Raw genomic sequence first — 21,638 nt, forward strand, 5'->3', positions numbered from 1 at the left:
GGCACCAGACCTCATTACAGATGGTTGTGAGCCACCATGTGGTTGCTGGGAATTGAACTCAGGACCTTTGGAAGAGCAGGCAATGCTCTTAACCGCTGAGCCATCTCTCCAGCCCTTTGCCTGTATTTATGTGTATGGGTGGGTGCCAGATTCCTGGAACTGGAGACAAACTGTTGTGAGCTGTCATGTGCTGAAATTAAACCCAGGTCCTCCAGAAGAGCAGCCAGTGCTCTTAACTGCTAAGTCATCTCTCCAGCCCACAATATTTGTTTTTTAAGATTTTTTTTTCTTGAGACAAGGACTCCCTATGTAGTCTTGGGTGGCCTGGAACTCACTATGTAGACCAGGCTGGCTTCAAACTCAGAGATCCGCCTGCCTTTGCCTCTCAAGTGCTGGAATTAAAGGCATGTGCTTGACCAAAAGGTAACTTTTAATTTGCCACCTTCTGTAGTTTCATCTCTACATTTGAATTCATATCAGAAAGTTACTAACATTTAGGATATTTGCCATAAGCTCAGGTTTGAATCACCACATAATAAAACTCAGAAAGTAGGATTAGTTAACTTATGCCAGGATTTGTGCTCTACAATAAAAAGGAGGCCAACCTGGGCTATGCATAGTGAGAGCCAGTTGGGGATATGGCTTAGTAGAGTGGTTGCCTGGCACACATAAAAGCCCTGGGTTCCATTCCTAGCACTGCATAAAGATGAATGTGGGGCACACGCTAGCAATCCCAGTACTTGGGAGGTAGTGGAAGGAGAATCAGAAGTTCAAGGTCATGCTTGGCTACACCAGCCCAGCCTGTAGTATATGAGAGATCCTGTTTCAAAAATAAAAAAACAATTGGTGGAGTGATGGTGTCATAACCTTTAATCCCAAGCATTTGAGAGGCAAAGGCAGGCGGATCTCTGTGAGTTCAAGGCCAGCCTGGTCTACAAGAGCTAGTTCCAGGACAGGTTCCAAAACCACAGAGAAATCTTGTCTCGAAAACCCAAAAGAAAAAAATATTTACCCCTGTTATAGAATATAGTTTTAAGAAGTGTTACATTTGTTTATGCTGTGGAACATTTGTTTAATGATGCAGGGATATAGTGCATTCTTTTGTATTGATTTGTATAATTCTGTGAAGCTGTGATACTTTGCCTGCCTAAAACACCTGATGGTTTAATAAGAACTGAATGGCCAATAGCTAGGCAGGAAAAAGGATAGGAAAGGCTGTTGGGCAGGAAGAATAAATAGAAGGAAAAACTTATGGGGCAGGAGAGACAAACAAATGGAATAAAATGCTCCAATTTGAGGTTGGATGACCAGACTGGCCTTGAACTCATAGAGATCTGCTTGCCTCTACTTCCTAAGTGCTAGGATTGAATACATGTAGCACCATTCCCAGAAGAGGCAGGATTTTTAATTAGTTAACAACTGTTCTGTTTGAATAGCTAGATGGGATGCAGGTGCGGATACTGGACTAGTTGGTACATCTTTACGTTGAAACTAAAGAGCTAATCATGGAACAGTAGTTAGCAGGGACCATGGCTTGGGACCAGACCACAGAAGAAGGGGTGGAAATAACTCAATAAACATTTGAGTGTAAGTAAGGTTAATCAAGAAGGCAGTAGATTCCAGAGTAGGAAAACAGCCTGGACTTTGAATTCAGACTATGTAAGGGCATTGGTGTGAGAATTAAGAACAATATACCAGGCATGATGGTTCACACTTGCAATCCCAGCAGTCAAAATGTGAAGGCAGAAGAGCCACCATAGGGTCTGGAGAGATAGCTCAGCAGTTAAGAGCACTAGCTGATCTTCCAGAGGTCCCAAGTTCAATTCCCAGCAACCTCATGCTCACAGCCACCTGTTATGAGATCTGGTGCCCTCTTCTGGCCTGCAGACATACAGGCAGAACACTATATACATAATAAATAAGTTTTTTAAAAAAGGGAAAACTCAAGGCCAGTCTGAAAAAAGAAAAAAATAACTGCATAAGTTTAACAAGAAGTCCAAACCAGAGCTGGTTTAAGTACAAGCCTGCAGTGGAAGGATTTTAGAATAGTTAAATGGCTGTGTTAGTTTACTAGACCAGCTCTTTGCGTAAACAAATCTTGGCTAAGATTCAGAAGGAAGAGCAAGAAAGACTCTGAATAGGAACCAAAATGACACCGATGGTGAAATGACTTTAAAAGAGAGCCCTCGCCAGGCTGGCAGCACACGCCTTTAATCCCAGCGCTCGGGAGGCAGGGGCAGGCGGATCTCTGTGAGTTCGAGACCAGCCTACTCTACAGAGCTAGTTCCAGGACAGGCTCCAAAACTACAGAGAAACCCTGTCTTGAAAAAAAAAAAAAAAAGAAAAAAAAACCAAAGGGGGGGGGGAGAGAAAGGAGAGAGAGAGAGAGAGCCTGTGTTTGAGAACAGACTGGGAATGTTGATGCTTTAATGGTCTAGATTTCAAGGTCAAGTGTGAGTTTTTATTTGTTTTTAATTTTTTGATTTTATTTATCTGTATGGGTGTTTTGTCTGCATGGGTCTGTGCACCATGTGCATGCGCAGTGCCCATGTGGGTCAGAGGAGGGGGTCAGATAACTTGGAACTGGAGTTACAGGCATGTAGGTTCTGAGACTTGAACCTAGGCCCTCTGGAAGAGCAACCAGTGCTCTTAACCACTGAGCCATCTCTCCGACCCCGGATTTCCTTCTTGCCTCACAAGCTCTGTCAACCCCAGTGTCTAATTAAACTAGATTATTTAATGAAAGCCTGAGTTCAAGGCTATGTCAGAGTAGCAGTAGCTGTATAGTTAGTTAGCAAGACCTTTGCTCTTGCAACAAACCCAGGTTTGAGTCCCAGAACCCACATGGTGGTTCACAATCATCTGTAACTGTTGTTCCAGCGACTTTGATGCTCTCTTGTGACCTCCATTGGCACCGGTCACCCATGTGCAGACAAAACATTCATATACATAAAATTACAAATGAAAAACATAAACAAAAATTTTTAAATACTTCTTTAAAGAGATTTTATGAGGTGGGCAGTGATCGTGCATGCCTTTAGACCCAGCACTTGGGAGGCCGAGGCAGGCAGATCTCTGAGTTTGAGGCCAGCCTGGTCTACAAAGTAAGTTCCAGGACAACCAGGGCTACATAGAGAAACCATGTCTCAGAAAGCCAAAACCAAACCAAAATAAAAGAAAAATATTTTACTTTTGTAAATGTGTGTATGTCTATATATGTCTATGCCATGTGTGAGTGTCTGCAGAAGTCAGAAGGACTGACTTCTGACTGTCCACTGGAGAGAGAGGTTACAGGTGGTTATGAGCCAACTGATGTGGGTGCTGGGAACCAAACTTGGGTCCTCCGGAAGTGCAGCAAGGGCTTTTAACCTCTGAGCAGTCTTTCCAGCCTCCAAAGGAGCTTTGTGTAGAGTCTGATTCAAGGTCAGACCAGAGATATCTTCATAGTGCTAGAATTCACAAAGGCCCAGCTGGAGCAGAGGGTCAGGGGTGGTGAGGTATTAACCAGAGACCTAGATTCAAGATTGAGCCAAAGAATATTCATCCAGAATTTCAATACTTAATACTAAAAGGGCATTAATGGTGAAACAGTTTGGAGGAGTTCAGGATTAGAACCAAGGTCACGGAATAGATAACAGACACAAAGTGTGAGGCACGCCAAGAGGAACTGATTTTGCCTAAGGTTCAAGATCAGAGTAGTTATAGAGGAATAGAAAATAAATGCCAGTGGCGCAATAAAAACAATTTAAAAAAAGAAAGGCCATGGAGCAGTGGGGAGAAAAACAGAGAAAATAGAGGCCAGAGTTGGAGGGAAGATCTGAAAAGAATCAACAGGGGACTACTTTCCCAAGCTTCCAGAAGCACTGAGTATGGAAAAACTAAGAGGCTCGAGTTTTCAGGTTTTAGACCTGAAGACCACTGCTCATGAGTTAACCCAGCTCTGGATTCAGTGGTCTTGGAAAGATGTATTGAGAGTGGACCCACAGTGTCCCAAGTTGGAGTCTAGAATACCATGACACTGACGGGAACTGAAGCTAAAGGTAGAGGTCCTGATGGTGGAGGCATTAACAGAGGTCCAGGTCTCAGAGCAGGCCATACGGACATCAACAGTAGTAGAATGTAAAAGTATCTGATGACTGGAGAGATGGCTCACTGGCTATGAACACTAGCTGTTCTTTCAGAGGACCCAGGTTTGGTTCCCAGTACCAACACAGTGGCCTAGAAATGTGTCTGTGATTCCAGTTCCAGGAGATCTGACGACGTCTTCTGGCCTCTGTGGATACCAGATATTAATGGCACACATACATACATACAGGCAAAGCAACCATACACATAAAGTAAAAACTATTTTAAATTGAAACAAAAAATAATCTAAACTATCTGACTAGGCCTGGTGGTGCATGCCTGTAATCCAGCACTTGGGAGGCTGAAGCACAAAGACAGTCATTAGTTAGAGGTTAGTCTGGGCTACACAGAGACTATCTCAAAACAGTGTTTGAGTTTGAGGCCATAGGAGAAAGGAATCGGTGAAGGAAACAGTAAGAAATGCCCAGGAACAGGTGTATGCTTCAGGGGTATAACTTTTGCTAAGCATGCAGGTCTGGGATCCTTCCCTAGAAACAAAACTAAACAAATGCCCAGATCTGAGGCCAGACCAAAGACATAGTAATGGTGGAACAGTTGACAGAGGCCTGGGCTTAAGATTGGATCACATGATCATTTACTGTCAGTATAGAGGTTGAAATGAATAACATTAAGGGAACTGATGGTACAATAATAGAGTTCCGGATATATGGTTAATATTGATAATAATCAGAGCACAAAATTAACAGGGGTCCATATTCAAGTTCAGAGTCAGACCAGTAGACAATTAGTGGTAGCTCAGGTTTCAGATTTGATAATTAAAGAAATGCTCGGCTCCAGGCTTAGCCCCGAGTTGCTCTTGCTAATGTAGCAGTTGACAAACACCCAGGGTCAAAATCAGACAAAGGGTGTAGACCAGGACTAGATCTGAAAAGAAAGTAAAGCAGCATTGATGATGGGATGATGAACAGAATTCTGATGTCAAGCCCGAGGCACAGAGACAAATGAAGAGAGGCCCAAGTTTGAGCAATAACATTATTTTATTCTTCCTTGTTTACAGTGCTTAGTTTCCAAGTGGAATGTCAACTCTGCCACCTCAAAAATTTTACAAGGAGGAAACCCCCAAAATCATGCAAACAAAATTCATCATTAATCACCCGGAAACCAGACTCATTAAAGGGAATGAAGAACATGAAGAAACAGAAGTGGAGAAAACTGGTATTTCCCCCAATTATCTTGCTACCTATAGAGCTTGGTTGAAGCCGTGAATCTGTCTGGTACAGGAAAGAGTTAGCACAGTTCTGAACTGCTAGTCTTGGGAGGGTCCCTTTAAAGATCAGCATCTAATTGGTGTCTGCTACACTTCCCTGTATCTTTCAACTGTACTGTACAGTCCTCATAGGAAATCACTAACCCTGAAGCTGGATTAGGAATGTTGGCACACTTACACGACTTTGACACAACATGGCCAGTCCAGCTCACTTAGATATCCTTATCTCATAACCATTTACCTAAGATCTGTCTGATGGAGCCAGACGTGCTTTTGGCTACAAGTGATCACACTAATAAACAGATTAAACAAACAAGGCATTATCTCCTTCCATCAAAATCAAAGATCTGCTGCTAGTTCCACAGCTCAGCAACACTGTGCTACTAGGTTGGTGACTGAGGTCCCAAGATGTTAGCCGCAGTTCCTCCTGATGCAAAAGTAGCAGCATATGAATCTGGGAGGATGAGCTAGCTCTAAGAGCCCCTAGTGATTCTTCAAACTGAAAGTTCTTCATGATTCTAATCATGGACAATAAGTCTGGAACTTATTTCCTTGCTAATACCCAATATTGGAGATTAGCATTTGGTCTCTGACCTGGTCCAGGGCTTAAATTGGGGCCCTGGAGGGACATGGGAAGAGATAGGGGTGAACTTACAGATTTTCTATTTCTTCCTCACCACAGCAGGGGCTGTAGCTCAGCCCGAGTCCATGGCTGCCTGCGTGCCAACCTAGAACTCAAAGAACTCAACACTTCTACTCCCTGTTTGTGGGCCACATATAAGTGTGAGGTCCACCCACACAGAAGCTGTCATCTTGGGAAGTTTTACAACCTAATCTGATGAAGCCGCTGGGGTTGAATTCAACATCCCTCTCCTAATTTCTCTATGGCCATCTGATTCCTCACTCCAACCTGCCTCACTCAGGATCAGGAAAAGTCAAGCTCCTCACCACGGTCCAAGAAGCCCTAAAGCCCTGTCTAACGTCACCTATCACACTCGGCTTGGTCATCCTCTGACAACTCCAGTCTCGGTGCCTCTTTCTGATGAGGATATTCTGTTACCTCCCTCATTTCATTCAGATCTTTAAAACACCATCCTGTCAGGAACATTTTTCCTGATGGCATTGCTGAAAGAAGCTCCCACTCCTCCCGTTCCTGCAACCTCATCTCCTTCCCTCCCTTTGTTTTTCTTCACGCCACTCATCTTTAACTATCCTCTTTTATACAGATGCTTCTTGATGAATCTGTCTTAATTGAAAATGCATTACCATGCCTAACCTACCAAACACCCTAGCTTAGCCCACCTACCTTCAATGCGCTCAGAACACTGACATTATTCTACAAGTAGGCAAACTTACCTAATGTAAAGTCTAATTTATAACAAAATATTGACTAGCTCATGTAATTTACTGAACACCACACTGAAAGTAGAAAACAAGACTGGGTGTATGTGTGTGATTCTGTAGCACTGTAAGATCAAAAAGTTGAAAAATTATAAAGCAAATTATACTCTGAGGAATGGCTGTACTTCATCTACCAAATGCTTGCCTCTCCTAGGATGCAAGCCCACAAGGGCAGGATTTCTGTTGGTTGAGGCCACAGCAGTATCCTTCCCTTTCAGAACAGTTCCTGACATCACAGTTGGTACTCTCATTCCTGTCTACTGACTGCACAACTACATGACACATCACAGCAGATACTCAGGGCTTGTTGAATGGATGAACACATTACTGCACAACTGAGGAAGCCGTTCCCAATCCACCGGAGGGCTCAGTACTCCCTAGTGCCTCCTTGTGGGAGACCTGGGAGTTGCCCCTCAACACAACCACAGAAATTTTATTTACAGCACAAGACTAGAGAGGAGGGAACAGTGAGCTGTGCAGGGCTGGCAGAACCCTACTTTTGCTCTCGTCTCCAGACAATGACCATGCCACTGGCGTCACTGGAAGCCAGCAGACTCTCGTCGCAGTTGAAGCTGACGTCAAGCACGGGTGCACTGTGGCCCTGCAGCTTGTTGACAGCAGCTTTGGCCGCCCGCTCCACATCAAAGAAGTGAACGCACATATCCTCACTGCCTGTCACTGTCCAGATGAGAGGGAGAGAGCATCAGAAGGCTACTGTGGTGTCCCCAGTAGGAGGGCCTTGAGGTTCTATGAGGTGTGAGGGCCTCATGTAGTTTTGGGTAGTCTAAAAGGAACTACCTATTAGTCTAAATGGGAGTTCATCTGCCTCCTTTGCTTCTGTGGGTAGTATGTGAGGTTTTAGGAAGTGTGGGGTCTGTGTCTCAGCTATGAAGATCCCAAGCTGTCTGTGGCTCCACGTCTAAAGTGTTTAGGTATGAGGCCATTAGGGCACAAGACCCAGGAAGTCATGGCATCAGGATGTCATGATGATGGAGCCAGGCTGGCAGCGACACTGGTCTCTGATTCTTCCCAGTTACCCAGGTCCCCTGCTCCTGAGCACTCACCCACACAGGCCCCCTGGCGGAAGGACATGAGGGGGCAGAAGATACTGCGCACAGGATGTGAGCTCTGCTCAATGGGGAAGCTTCTCTTCAATTGCAGGGTACCTTCATTGTCCACCACTCTGAAGAGAAGGCAAAAGAAAGAGTCAGGGCACAGCCTAAGCTCCAGGAGATGACTACTGGTGGGCAGTTTATGTTCTGAATCCTGTATTTGAGATATTTACAATGTTCATGAATTATTTTTGCATTTGGAGACAGAGTCTTACTATGTTGGACAAGCCATCTCTAAACTCAAGCATTCAAGTGATCCCCCTGCTTCAGCCCTTAGAGTTGCTGGCACCATAGGTGTCTATCATCACCCCTAGCATTTTTTTCATTTTATGTATATGGGTATTCTGCCTGCATGTATGTGTGTGCACTGTGAATGTATAGTACTGGAGCAGACCGGAAGAAGGTGCTGGATCCCCTGGAACTGGAATTACAGACAGTTGTGAATGCTGAGAACTGAACCTCAGTCATCTATAAGATCAACATCTGATAATGCTGCTGAGCCATCTCCCAGCCCCTTGGAGTTTTTTTTTCTTTGTTTTTTTTTTTTTTTTTTTTGAGACAGGCTTTCTCTGTAGCTTTGGTTCCTGTCCTGGAACTAGCTCTGTAGACCAGGCTGGCCTCGAACTCACAGAGGTCCGACTGCCTCTGCCTCCCGAGTGCTGGGATTAAAGGCGTGCACCACCATGCCTAGTAGGGCATGAGTTTATGTCCAACTTTAAAAAAGCGTCATTTTTGAAAGATGGGTGGGAAGAATGAATTCTGTTCCCAAATCAAAATAACAACATAATATAGGTTGTGGGTGAATCTCAGTGGTAGAGTTTTATTAGCATGTACAAAGTTCTGGATTCAATTCCCAGCACCAAATGAAGAAAAAGAAAGGGAACTGGAGAGAGGACTCAAGTGGGAAAAGACATTTGCTGCCAGGTCTGACAACTTGAGTTTGATTCCTGGAACCTGCATGGAAGGACAGAACAGGCTTTCACATGCTGTCCTCTGACCTCCATATATGCTCCATAATATGTGAGCACTCACATACACAGACAAATAAATAAATGTGAAAAAATTCAAAACAAAGAGCTAGTATTTTTTCTTTAATTATAGTATTGGGAGTGGAATCCATAGTCTCATACATGCTAGGCTAGGCAAGTGCTCTACCACTGAGCCACTTTCGCAGTCCTTTATGTATTTTGTCTTAGTTTGCTTAACTATACAATGGAGACAATAACAGTAACTACTTCTCAGACTGTTGTGAGGATTAAATACGGTGATATGTATGGAGTGCCTTGAACAGGGTCTGGCCATAGCAATGTTCATGTAGGGGCTTGTTACTGTTATTCCTATTTATGTTGCTATTGATATGATTATGTTGTACACTATGTACATGTATGTACACTATGGCCATGTATCACCATACTATGTATTATGTGTGTGTGTCTGTTTCTGGGGATAGACAAGCACTCTGCCACTAAGCTACGTCCCCACCTCTACTCTCATCATATTATGAGGTCAGAGCCCCAGCCTTGGTGAAATGAATGTGCTGCCTTGCTCCTCCACTCCGATGGAAGGATGGGCCCTGCAGGCCCAGATGGCCCCAGTTGGGGAGGAACCCACCTGTAGAGCAGCAGTTTGTTGAGGCAGGCATTGATGAGCAGTGAGGGGTCCCGTGCTTCCCGGCTGACCCAGGATCGGGCAGAGATGCTGGTGACAGGGCTGCCCTCGTGCACCACTAGTCGCTTGGCTTTGGTCAGCTTCCCTGAATCAGTGGAGGCAAAGGTGAGGACAAGGACCAAGTCCATGGAGAATACAAAAAAGGGCACCAAAACATAGGTCTGTGGCCTGCCTACCTGTGGCCATGTCAAAGAGAAAGGAGAAGACACTACCGCGGTCATCACCTGCCCAGAGAAGCCGGCCAGGGGCATCAAAGGACAGGGCAAGGACACGGCCTGTCAGTTTGCTGGAGCCACCCTTCACTTTCTTGCCTGTGGAGATGTTCATGACATGCACATTGTGCTTGGCATTCCCCACCTGTGAGTGGAATATATACACCATCATTCTGACCCATCTAGTCCTTCCGTGAGTTTAAGACAGTGGGACTGTGGCAGGCACACTGGAAGGTGACCCAGGCCTAACTCCTACTTCCTAGCTAACCCCTCAATATGTCCACAATAGGCCAGTTGCTCATGAGACGAAGGTAGTCTCAGAGCCAAAATGCTGCCCTTTGGCCAGTCTGAAAATTTGGGCTTATAATACCCTTCCATCTTTTCCTTGCACCCTGTCCTGCTTCCTCTTGGAGCCCATAAGCTGCTACCATTGAAATGAGCCAGAGAACCCCAAGCACTAGCTCACTCATAGCCTGCTGTTACCCTATATCGCAACTCCCTACCCCCAGGCCATGCCAGACTTTCCATGTCCTTCCTCTGCCCTCTGCCCAGTCTGTCCTGGAGTCTGACCACAGTAGGGCTGCTCCTGATAGATTAGATGAGTGTTCAGCCCCATCATCCTGCTCCCTAGCAGCAGCTTCTGTAGACAGAAAACTGTAAGACTGTGGTGACAAGACCCTAGGAATCCCAGGGCCATGACCCCCCCCCCCCCCCCCCCCCCCCCCCCCCCCCCCCCCCCCCCCCCCCGCCTAGCCCAGAAGTCTATCTACTACAGCAAGGCCTTCCCTGACCATGAACTATGCTTTTGTTGGTCTGTTTCCCTTTGAGTCTGACCACAGGACTGCTGTGATAGGACTTGGGGGTATTAAACTTTATACTCTGGTGCCCCCAAACAGTTCTCCAGACCCAGCATGCCCGCAAGTGTCCTGGAGCCTGACCACAGTGAGGTTGTTGTTGACGGGCTGGAAGGTGCAGCACAGCAGTTCAGCGCCATCAGGGTCAGGGATCTCACGGATGCAGCGGCCGTCCTCGGAGGCCCAGATGCGCATGGTGGCATCGAGGGAGGTGGACACGAGGATGTCATTGGAGAGGGACCAGGCGAAGTCAGAGACACCACGCGTGTGGCCCCGTAGTACATGGAGCACAGTGGGTGGGGCAGGCACCAGCTGGCACAGTGAGATGCTGCCGTCCAGTGAACAGCAGGCCAAGCGGTGTCGGTCATCATTGGCGAAGCGCACCCTTGGGACTGCAAATGCCAAGGAGCCATTTGAGGGAGTCAGCATACTCAGTGAGCACAAGGAATGGTAGCTCCACAAAAGGCTTTCCTTGGCCGTCAAAGGCAGTTGTAAACCTTAGAACACCTACTACCAACATGCTCTCTAAATCTTAATGGCACTTTGAACAATGCAAAAAAGCTCACACTGCATTACTGAGTACTTTACAATAATCAAGCTCTCATGGGTTTGAAAACCTTTACAATGTAGTCCACTATGCCCTCTGCAAGGAAGTTATCATCAGCAAAGGCTCTGAACTCTTCCAAGTGACTCAAGAGCTCAGGCAGTCTGTTAAAGAGGGCTCTCTTGAGTTTCTGTGGCTCTCTTTGCAGTACCTAATATAACAACTTTGCAGAGCACTTTGCAGAGGGCTTTTGCATTTGCTAATGGTTTTATGAGAGGTAATTTTTCCTTCTGAGGTATGGTGCCAGGTGCCTTGGGTAGTAGCTGTTCGAACAAATGTTTGGTTTGGTCCCACCACCCATTAGCTTACCTGCCTCATCCACGTGCTGGTCAAAAACATGGTACATGCCTGCAAAGGCATAGTTTTCACTCAACGATGTGTCCCCAGCCATGGCCCGGCTTGCCTCTGCCACCGATGTGGGTACCACACTGCCGGGAGGCCTGAGCCCCAACAGGAAGTAGGGGGCGATAGGAGGCAGGTGTGGGTGTTTAGACTGCCATATCCCAGGGCCCCTCTCTCCCTCAGGAACCTCCACCCTCTGCCTGCCTCTGATATGTACCTGTCCTCATAGACTGCACGATTCATTTGTGCCTGCAGCTGATAGGAGCCTCGGCTGACAGATCGGCGGTGTCCTCGGGCCCCCAGGGCTCGAGGGTCATCTTCAAAGTCCTGCAATCAAGACAGGGTCAGGGATGGTGCATACCTCTAATTTCAGCGCGTGGGAAACTGAGGCAGAAAGATCACTGAGCTCAAGGCCTGCCTTGGCTACATGGTGAATCTGAGGCCAGCCTGGGCTACATGGTGAGATCCTGTCTCAAAAAGAAGAGAAATTAGTCTCTGAGAACCACCGATGTCTGGAGCCTTCAAAATATGACCAGACCTGATCCCTTCTCACCACACATGGCACCTGCCACCACTATCACTGCTCACTTGCTTCAAAAGTTTCTTCACGAGCACCTGTTTCTGTCCTTGCCCTGCTCAACACATCCTTAGTACAGACATGTTTTCCGCACAAAGAATAACTATTTTTCCCCAGGAAACCACTTGAATTAGTCTCTCACTTCAGTCAGGTTTCACTGTTACCTCCTCAGAGAAGTCTTCCCTATTAAACATAGCTTCCTCCATTAGCTCAAAGTAGTGACTTATTTATTTATCTATTTATTACATATACAGTGTTCTGTTTGCATATATACTGATGCATATTGCAAGTGCAGCATCAGAACTCATTATAGATGGTTGTGAGCCACCATGTGGTTGCTGGGAATTGAACTCAGGACCTCTGGAAGTCAGTGCTCTTAACCTCTGAGCCATTTCTCCAGCCTGTGGCTTTTCACATTCTTCTTTGCTGTGTTGGGAATAGAACCATCAGCCTCAGGCATACTAGACAAGCCCTCTATCACTGAACTACATCCCTGCACCAAACTCTCTTTCCTAAGTCCATTTTATGTGATTGTCATAGCATTCCCTGCTATACCATGGTAATTATCAACGCATTAATCTGACTTGCTTCGTGTTTTTCTAATTCACTACCTGTCTATCATGCTCATTTTTTTATTTTTTAAAATTATTTAAGTTTTATTTATTTATTTTGCATACAACATTCTGCCTCCATGTATGCCTGCATGCCAGAAGAGGGCACCAGATCTCATTATAGATGGCTGTGCGCCACCAAGTGGTTGCTGGGAATTGAACTCTGGACAAGCAGCCAGAGCTCTTAACCTCTGAGCCATCTCTCCAGCCCCCTTATGCTTATTGACTTAGTTCCTATATTATCTTTTTTTTTTTTTTTTTTTTGGTTTTTCGAGACAGGGTTTCTCTGTGGCTTTGGAGCCTGTCCTGGAACTAGCTCTGTAGACCAGGCTGGTCTCGAACTCACAGAGATCCACCTGCCTCTGCCTCCCGAGTGCTGGGATTAAAGGCGTGCGCCACCATCGCCCGGCTCCTATATTATCTTTTAGTCCTCTACGGACAATGGAACTTTTGTACATCACCGTGTTTGACAAAAGGCCGTGGTAACTATGGATGTCGAGGAGATATGTGGCAGGTGGTGCAGCCAGGAGCTCACCTCCATTCGGTCAAGGGTAGTGCGGCTGCTGCGGATAATGCTGTTGCTATAGGCACGAGCACTGCCTGGCTCAGAGAGTGGCCCGTAGCGCTGGCCCAATAGCTGGCCCCGTAGCCTCAGGTACTGCCGACGCAGTGCTGGGGGGTGCCCAGCCTTGGCATTCTCCCGCAGCAGCTGGCTGCGCCGGCGGATATACTGGGTCCGAAACTGTGGAAACGTTGGTGTGCGGTAGGCGTTGTACCTGTAGGGTCCAGGAGGCAGGGCAGGCAGCAGGCACAGGACAGAGGGAATAAATCAGCTCAAGGCAATGAGGTGTTAGGCAGTGATTGGGATGGTAAGAGTGATCGTACTGTGATGGGGGCGATTCTGATTAATAACGGATATGATGAAAAGGTCAATCTGGAGATAATATAGTCAATCTGCAGCTCTGCTGTGGTCAGTCGGAGCCAACTATATTATCAGTCTAGCATGATGACAAACGTCAGATTGGCAATGTACAGCAATGGAGGTTAGGGTCATGTAGTATGGGGTAGCAATTGGGTAATAATAGTAGGGTAGTGGTATCAAGAAAAGTTGGGGAAGAGGACAGGCAATAAGAGCTAGATAGGAAGTCACCTGTCTGACTTCCACTACCCACGCGAAAAGTCTCTTTGCGCATGCCCGTATCTAACAGCATTTCCCAGCATGCTCTTTAGAACCTTCTCTGGCCGGGCCACTTCACCACGGGAATCAGACACCAAGCTAACTGCGCATGCTCACGCAGCCGCACCAGCCAAGTTCTCCGCCCAGCCTCACTGATCGCCATTGCTCATGCACCACAGTAGGTTCCGCTCCCATGGGCTCCAACCCCACGCCTCACCTCGCGTCCACTGCTAAGACTTGCTGCCACACCGCGGCCATTCCCTGGCTTCCTTCTACGATGCGTCTGCCTGCGGGAGCCTGCAGGACAAGTGCTTGGAATGCCGGCGTCGCAGGCAGAGGAAATCTAGTTCCGCCCCTTCCACCAGGTGACAGTTGCCATAGACACGAAGTCCCTCCACACAGGTGATGTCGTGAAATCCCACTGGGTCTTTAGCATGGTCATCACCCCAGCCCTGCCTTTCCTGGGCAGCACTCCGATGACTCACAGCAGCAATTCAGACATGACCCCGCCCTCTCCAGTTGCCTCAGCAACGCCCCTCCCCCACCCAGCAAATCTTGTTTGATTCTCCACCCATCAAGCCCTCTGTCCTCTGCCCTCCCTTTTGTGACCCTAGAGCATAGCCCAGGACCCAGGACCACCTCCGGGCCTGCCCCTGGCTCCCGAGGCCCCCGGGGCGGCCCTGAGCCCGGTGTCACCAGTTCCTTCTCTCTTCCCTGTCTCAAGCTCCAGGCAAGATGGCTGCCTGCAGCCAGAAAGAGCTGCGGAGCACAGAGCAAATCGATAGGAACCTTTCCCAGGGCGTGGGAGCCTCGCAGGCGCATTAAAGGATTGTAGTTTCCTGTAAAAGGATAGAGGCTCCACCCCTTGAGTTCTAGTCATTTCCCCCGACACCTTTTTTATACACAGGGGTAAAGCACTGGGGTCAGAGGAACAGGGTGAGTATGTATGTCAAACACTTGCTAAAAATCAGAAACAATGACTTTCTTGTGAAAGTGGTTTCGGCTGCTTCTCAGCAGCACAAATTTGGCCAGGCAAAACTTGAATAAAGTATATGCAGAACCTGACCATACATGCAAGGACTGACTCCTAGAGTATTTACTAGTTCTTAGAGCAGTGGTGAATCCTGGAAACCGATGTGATGAGAAGAATCCGCGTGTGTGTGTTCACTGGGAGTAACTAACTGGACTTGGAATGGTCGCCCCTACGAAACTTTGAAACGAGGGTTTTAAGTAACAAGATGCAATCAGGAAAAACAAGCCTTGGGGGGGTTTGACCCAAGGGAACTACCCACTTCTCTGTAATTCACTTTAAGCTAGAATCTGTACCGCAAATATTCATCTCGGGGTCTAGCATAATGGTTATCCTATAAAGAGTAAGGGGAGCGGGGAGTGTAGCAGGAGGATCATGAGTGTGAATCCAGCCTGGCCTACATACTCAATTCCAGGCCACCCTGGGTTATGTAGTGAGAGCCTGTATCAAAAAGCAAGCAAGCAGGGTGGAGATGTTGCACAGGCCTTTCGCTAGATCCCATGTAAAGGTGAAAGAACCCAGTCCCTGGAGTTGTCTTCTGATGTCCACAGGTGTGCTGTGGCATACACGTAAGGTTTTTTTTTTTTAAACAAATTATTTATTTATTTATTTATTATGTATACAATATTCTTTCTACATGTATGCCTGCAGGCCAGAAGAGGGCACCAGACCTCATTACAGATGGTTGTGAGCCACCATGTGGTTGCCGGGAATTGAACTCAGGACCTTTGGAAGAGCAGGCAATGCTCTTAACCACTGAGCCATCTCTCCAGCCCCCACGTAAGGTTTTTTTTAAAAGCAAGCAAAGAAACTCTAGGTGTAATACAGTTTCTTACTATACTTTAATAGCAGCTGACCCAATTTTCACAACTGACTTTCAGAATAAATACAATCACCTGTCTTAGTTTGGTTTTCTATTGCTGTGTTAAAACACTGACCAAAAGCAGCTTGGGATAGGAAAAAGTTTATTTCACTCTAAAATTCCCAGGTCACTAAGGGAAGTCAGGGCTGAAAAATCAAGCCAGGAACTGAAGCAGAGATCATGAAGGAAGGCTTGCTCCCCAAGGCTTGTTGTAGCCTGCTTCTTTATACAACCCAGGTCCACTGGCCCACAGGTAGCACAGCCCAAATCAATCACTAATCAAGAAAATGCCCTACAGGCCAATCTGATGGAAGCATTTTCTCATTTGAGATTCCCTCTTTTCAAATGACTCTAACTTGTGTCAAGAAGATAAAACAAACAAAAAACTAGCCATCATCTAAGGTTGCCTGAGTGAGGAATAAAAATAGGTGAACCCAGGAAAAATGGATAACTCAGATAAAATTTAAAAATAGGTGAATCCTATTGACAATATCTCCTTAGTCACTGTATCAGTGTTGTAAAATATCCTCTGTAATATAACTACTAAAATACAGCTTTAACAATACTAGAGATACTTCTTGAACAAAGTGCTGGACAATGTTTAAGTAGTTTACATGTATTAATCTAATATTTTTACAGCTCAGGGGATAGGACCCAGGCTGAGCTAGGCGGTGGTGGCAGTGCACGCCTTTAGCCCCAGCACTCGGGAGGCAGAGACTTGGGGGGGGCGGGGGGGGGGCTGGCAATCTGAGTCCAAGGCCAGTCTGGTCTACACTACAGAGCGAATTCCAGGACATACTCCAAAGCTACAAGGAAACCTTGTCTCAAAAAAACAAAAAACAAACAAGCAGACAAAAGATTGGCATTATTTTAGGTTGGTTGGTGTTGGCTCAAGCCTTTAATACCAGTACTCAGGAGGCAGAGGCTGGTGAATCTCAGGGCCAGCCTGGTTTACAGAGCAAGTTTTAGGACAGTTAGGGCTACACAGAAAAACCCTGTTGCTAAAAAAGAAAAATAACCAACCAAACACAGAAACAAAAAGTAGTCCAGGCTGGCCTTCAACTGAGTATGTCCTTGAACTTCCGATCCTGTTTTTTTTTTTTTTTTTTTAACCTCCCTACTGATGGGATTAAAGACTTGCACCACCGTGCCCCAGATCTTTTTTTTTTTTTTTTTTTTTTGAGTCTTAGTCTTCTCAGGCTGGTCTGAACCTTGCAATCTTCCTAAGTATCCAAGATTACATTATTCATCACCACACCCAGCCAATTAAACCTGAATAGAAATGCTGCGAATTGTTACCATTCCTAGTGTATAGAGCAAATATAAAGCATCAGAGAATAGTGGGTGATTCTGCTTAACCGCTCCTCACCTGTGATCCACACTATATTTTCATGTTCTTTTTTATCATAAAGAATGCTATCTATGATCAATGTGTTTTAAATTTCACATTTATTTATTTGGGAGGGGATACCCATACCACAGTGTGGACGTCTGGATGACAGAGTTGTCAGTTCTGGGTTTCGGGGACGAAGCTCTTGTCCTCAGCTTTGACTACAAGGGCCTTTCCAGATTAGATACCACAATCTAATGATAGGATCAGGTGTGACTTGGTCATTAATGCAAAAGGTTAGCTTTTGTGTGAACATTTGCTATTGTTTTAAGCAGCAGTGTAGTTTTTCAAAAGACAGTATAGCATGGGCACTAGGAGAGGCTCTTCTGATCATCTCAGGCAAGTCATACAACCTGTTCGTGACTCAAGTCTCTCCATCTGAAGAAAACCTGTCTCACAGGTATGAGGGTTAGATGAGTCAATACATGTAAAGCTTTGGCTAATATTCGGAATAGATGCTAATTTTTGACTATTTATCATGGTTAGGCTAATTTAAAACTTAAAATTAGCATAAAATATACTAAGCTTTATTACAGCACTTTTAAATATAATTTTTTTTTTGTTTTTCGAGACAGGGTTACTCTGTGGCTTTGGAGCCTGTCCTGGCACTAGCTCTGTAGACCAGGCTGTTCTCGAACTCAGAGATCCGCCTGCCTCTGCCTCCCGAGTGCTGGGATTAAAGGCGTGCGCCACCATCGCCCGGCTTTTTCAAATATAATTTTTCCCCTGGGGGCTAGGAAGATGGCTCAGTGGTCAAGAGTACTGTTGCTCTTGTAGAGTACCTGAGTTCAAATCCCAGCACCCAAATCATGTGGCTCAGTTCCAAAGGAGCCATTGTCACTTCTGGTCTCTCAGGAAACCTGCACACATGTGGTATTCACACCCATAAAGTTAATATATTTTCTTGACTCTTCCTTTTGGCTTCTCCCCTGCTTCCTCCTGTACCCTTCCTTGCCCAGTACCCTTTTCCTTAACAACTCTTCTCCCTCACCCATGGTCCTTTCAGTTTGATCACCTATATTCACATTTTTTTTTCAAGACAGGGTTTCTCTGTGTGAACAGCCCTAGCTACCCTGGAACTATCTTTATAGGCCAGGCTGGCCTCAAACCCAGAGACCCACCTGCTCTTTGACCCCCCCCCCCCGTTTGGTGGAGTTTGCCACCACTGTGCTTCTGTTGTTTTTAATGAAACTTAACTGCACGTGTCAAGGTATTTCAGATATAGAGGTCATATCAATAACAACCACCTCTTACACTTACTCTGCAATATTCAGTTTTTAGGGATCAGAGAGATGGCTGAGCATTTAAGAGTGGGTTTGCTGCTTTACCAAATTAAACTCATGTCAGGCAGCCTATAATCCCCTGGACTCCAGCTCAAGGGAAGCTAATGCCCTCTCCTGGTCTCTACAGGCACTCTCACACACACTTTCTTTCATTAATTCATTCTTTTGTTTTTCGAGGCAGTTTCTCTGTGCAGCCTTGGCTACCCTAGAAGTCACTTTTTAAACCTAACTGCCTCTGCATCCCTAGTAACGAGATTAAAGGCACACCCCCGACCCCGTCTTTTTTTTTTTTTTTTTTTTTTGAGACAGGGTCTATTATGTAGCTCTTGCTATACTGGAATGCATTGGGTGGACCAGGCTGGCCTTCAGAGGTCAGAGATCCCCTGCCTCTGCCTCCTGAGCTTTGGTACTAAAGGTGTGAGCCACCACATCTTTTTTTAAATACTTATTATGTACACAATATTCTGAGTGTATGCCTGCAGGCCAGAAGAGGGCACCAGACCTCATTACAGATGGTTGTGAGCCACCATGTGGTTGCTGGGAATTGAACTCAGGACCTTTGGTTTGGAAGAGCAGTCAGTGCTCTTAACCTCTGAGCCATCTCTCCAGCCCCGAGTAATCACTTTCCTGCCTGTTTGGCCTGCAAAGCTTAAGAATGCAAAGGAAAGCAAGAGGGGAGTGACTGCGTAGTTTTCATGACAATCACTGGCTGAAATTTACTAACTTTAGGGGACAGAGTGGTACATTTGAAGGCAAGCCTACCTAGGTGGCTTGAGAACCATGGAATGGCCCCAAAATGGAAAGAGCAATAGAACTGTGGTGTAATTAGAGATACTCAATTTTTTTTTCAGACCGAGTTTCTGTATAGCCCTGGGTATTTAGAACTTGCTGTGTAGACTAGGCTGGCCCTAAACTCAGATTCATCTGATTTTGCCTCCCAGATCTTGGGATTAAAGGTGTATGCCACTACATCCCACCTAGAGAAGAATTCTCACTCACTAGTTCAGCAGGATTGTTTGGGACACTTTACAAATGTTAGCACATTTTCTTATGATAGGCACCACTCAGTTGTCATCAGTCCAAGCCTTTTTTTTTTTTTTTTTTTGTAGACACATTCTGTGTAGCCCTCTCTGGCCTCAAACTCTATCTACTCTGCACACTCACATACCACGTCCCTATCTAAGATTAAAGGACCTGACCAGCTTGAGCCCTCACTACATTTCTTATGTATCTATCAGTCTTAAGGAGACAAGCATGAAACATAACTCCATCTAGTTATTTGGTAGTGGTGCATGCCTTCAGTCCCAACACCTGTGAGATAGAGGCAGGTGGCTCTTTTGAGTTCGAGGCCCGGATGGTCTACAGAGCTAGTGTCAGGTCAGCTAGGGCTGTTACACAGAGAAACCGTCTCCAAAAATCAAAAAAGGTTATTATAGACCTGTGTACGGCATTTTGCTTGTATGTATGCCATATGCATGAGTGGTGCCTATGAAGTTCAGAAGAGGGCACAAAAATCTGGAAATGAACTCAGTATGTCTACCAGAGCAACAAATGCCTTTAACTCCTTTCACACAAACTTTTGCTGCATAATCCAAGATGGCTCCGATGAATACTGTTGCCTCTCTAGCAGCTAATATTACAATCCACCATCACACTCAGCTGTGCTGCATTTTAAAGATGAGAAAACTGAAGCCTGAAAGGGTTCACTGCTCACAGCCACAGATCAATGAATCAGCACTCTAACCAAATTAGGGCTGGAGAGATGGCTCAGGGGTTAAGAGCACTGGCTGCTCTTCCAGAGGTCCTGAGTTCTGGTGCCCTCTTCTGGCCTGCAGGCACACATGGAAAGAATGTTGTATACATAATAAATAGATCTTAAAAAAAAATTAGACAGTTCCTTATTCTGGACCATCAAAATTACGGGCCTCTGGTAGCCAGCTAGCGGTACTCTCCCTCTGCATATCCCCAGCCCCCTTACATTTGTGTCGTCTGATCTCAGATGCTTGCTCAGTAGTTTAGAATGTACTCTGATTTTCTAAGAAACCAATGTCCTAGGGCTTTCTTCACACTCCTCTTAGGCATTACCCTGGCCTACTTCAGGCTTATTATGTAGCCTGTCATCACAGACTACTGGGATTGAAGGGTGCCAGGCTTGGTTGGATGGCAGGACTTCTGTCATTTTCCTAAAGAAACCAGATGAACATATACATTCATAACCATTTATGTACAGAGGCAAAGAATCTAGTAATTTCATCATACACCATCCCTTAAATTTTATTTTTCGCCCTTTTCCAAATCAAGTGTGCATGTTAGTCATATGCATATATTTTAGGGCTGACAACACAACTCCTGTACTTTAGGATCAGGTTTTTTTAGACAGGTGCTCTCATCAAATTTGTCTAACCCCACCATAGCAACTACAAGGGAAATTTCTAAAGTTTTGAGGTTTAAAAGGCCTGTGAGCTCCCTGTTTGAGTCTAGGAAGCCACGTAGTGCAACTTAAACTGACTAAATTACTCTGCCCTCCATATGTGTATGTTGGCATGGGTGTCCCATCCCCATACAGACAAGTTACAGACCAGTGAGATGGCCTAGCAGGCAAAAGAACTTGCTGCCAAGCTTGATGACCTGGGTTCAATTCCTGAGGCCTACCCACTCCATGTTTTCCAACCTTCATATACATGTCACAGGACACACATACACAAGACAATCAATACATCTGAACCACATAAAAGAACTCACAGGGGAGCTAGGCAGTGGTGGCACATGCCTTTAATCCCAGCAAAGGCAGGCAAAGGCAGGCGGATCCCTTTGAGTAGACCTGGTCTACAGAGTAAGTTCCAGGACAGGATCTAAAGCTACAGAGAAATCCTGTATTGAAAAATCAAAAAACACAACTCACAGGGATGTACACAGAACCTGCCAACAATGCAAGTCTTTGCCATTGTTCTTGGTAAGACCTTTTTGCTGAAGATACCAGGACAGGGAGGAATCTAGTTGGTACTGATCAGAAGGCTCCTCCCTGTTGGTTAGTACTAGAAAGTTTTACACAGGCAGTGGTGGCACAGGCTTTTATCCCAGGACTTGGGAGGCAGAGACCAGCCTGGTCTACAGAGTGAGTTCCAGGACAGTCTCAAAAAAAAAAAAAAAAAAAAAAAAAAA

The 21,638-nt window shown here is 45.8% G+C and overlaps 1 protein-coding gene across 2 annotated transcripts; it reads right to left on the reverse strand.

Moving 5' to 3' along the window:
* Positions 1-5,104: 5,104 nt before the first annotated feature.
* On the reverse strand, positions 5,105-15,240 carry Wdr13 (WD repeat domain 13). Of its 2 annotated transcripts, none has more exons than XM_050160919.1 (9): positions 14,129-15,240; positions 13,270-13,510; positions 11,764-11,873; positions 11,514-11,644; positions 10,685-10,992; positions 9,711-9,891; positions 9,478-9,619; positions 7,819-7,937; positions 5,105-7,432 (listed from the first exon to the last, which is right to left on the reverse strand). In XM_050160919.1, exons 1-9 carry the CDS (start codon positions 14,167-14,169, stop codon positions 7,248-7,250), a joined length of 1,458 nt encoding a protein of 485 aa, XP_050016876.1. In that variant the 5' UTR covers positions 14,170-15,240; the 3' UTR covers positions 5,105-7,247. The 2 variants fall into 2 exon arrangements, with proteins under 2 accessions (XP_050016876.1, XP_050016877.1); XM_050160920.1 differs by having other exon boundaries at positions 13,270-13,732; positions 14,129-15,237.
* Between the last annotated feature and the right edge of the window lie 6,398 nt (positions 15,241-21,638).

Source organism: Alexandromys fortis, unplaced genomic scaffold (genome assembly GCF_014885135.2).
Source record: "Alexandromys fortis isolate MF-2015 unplaced genomic scaffold, M_Fortis_MF-2015_v1.1 scaffold_83, whole genome shotgun sequence".
Taxonomy (NCBI): domain Eukaryota; kingdom Metazoa; phylum Chordata; class Mammalia; order Rodentia; family Cricetidae; genus Alexandromys; species Alexandromys fortis.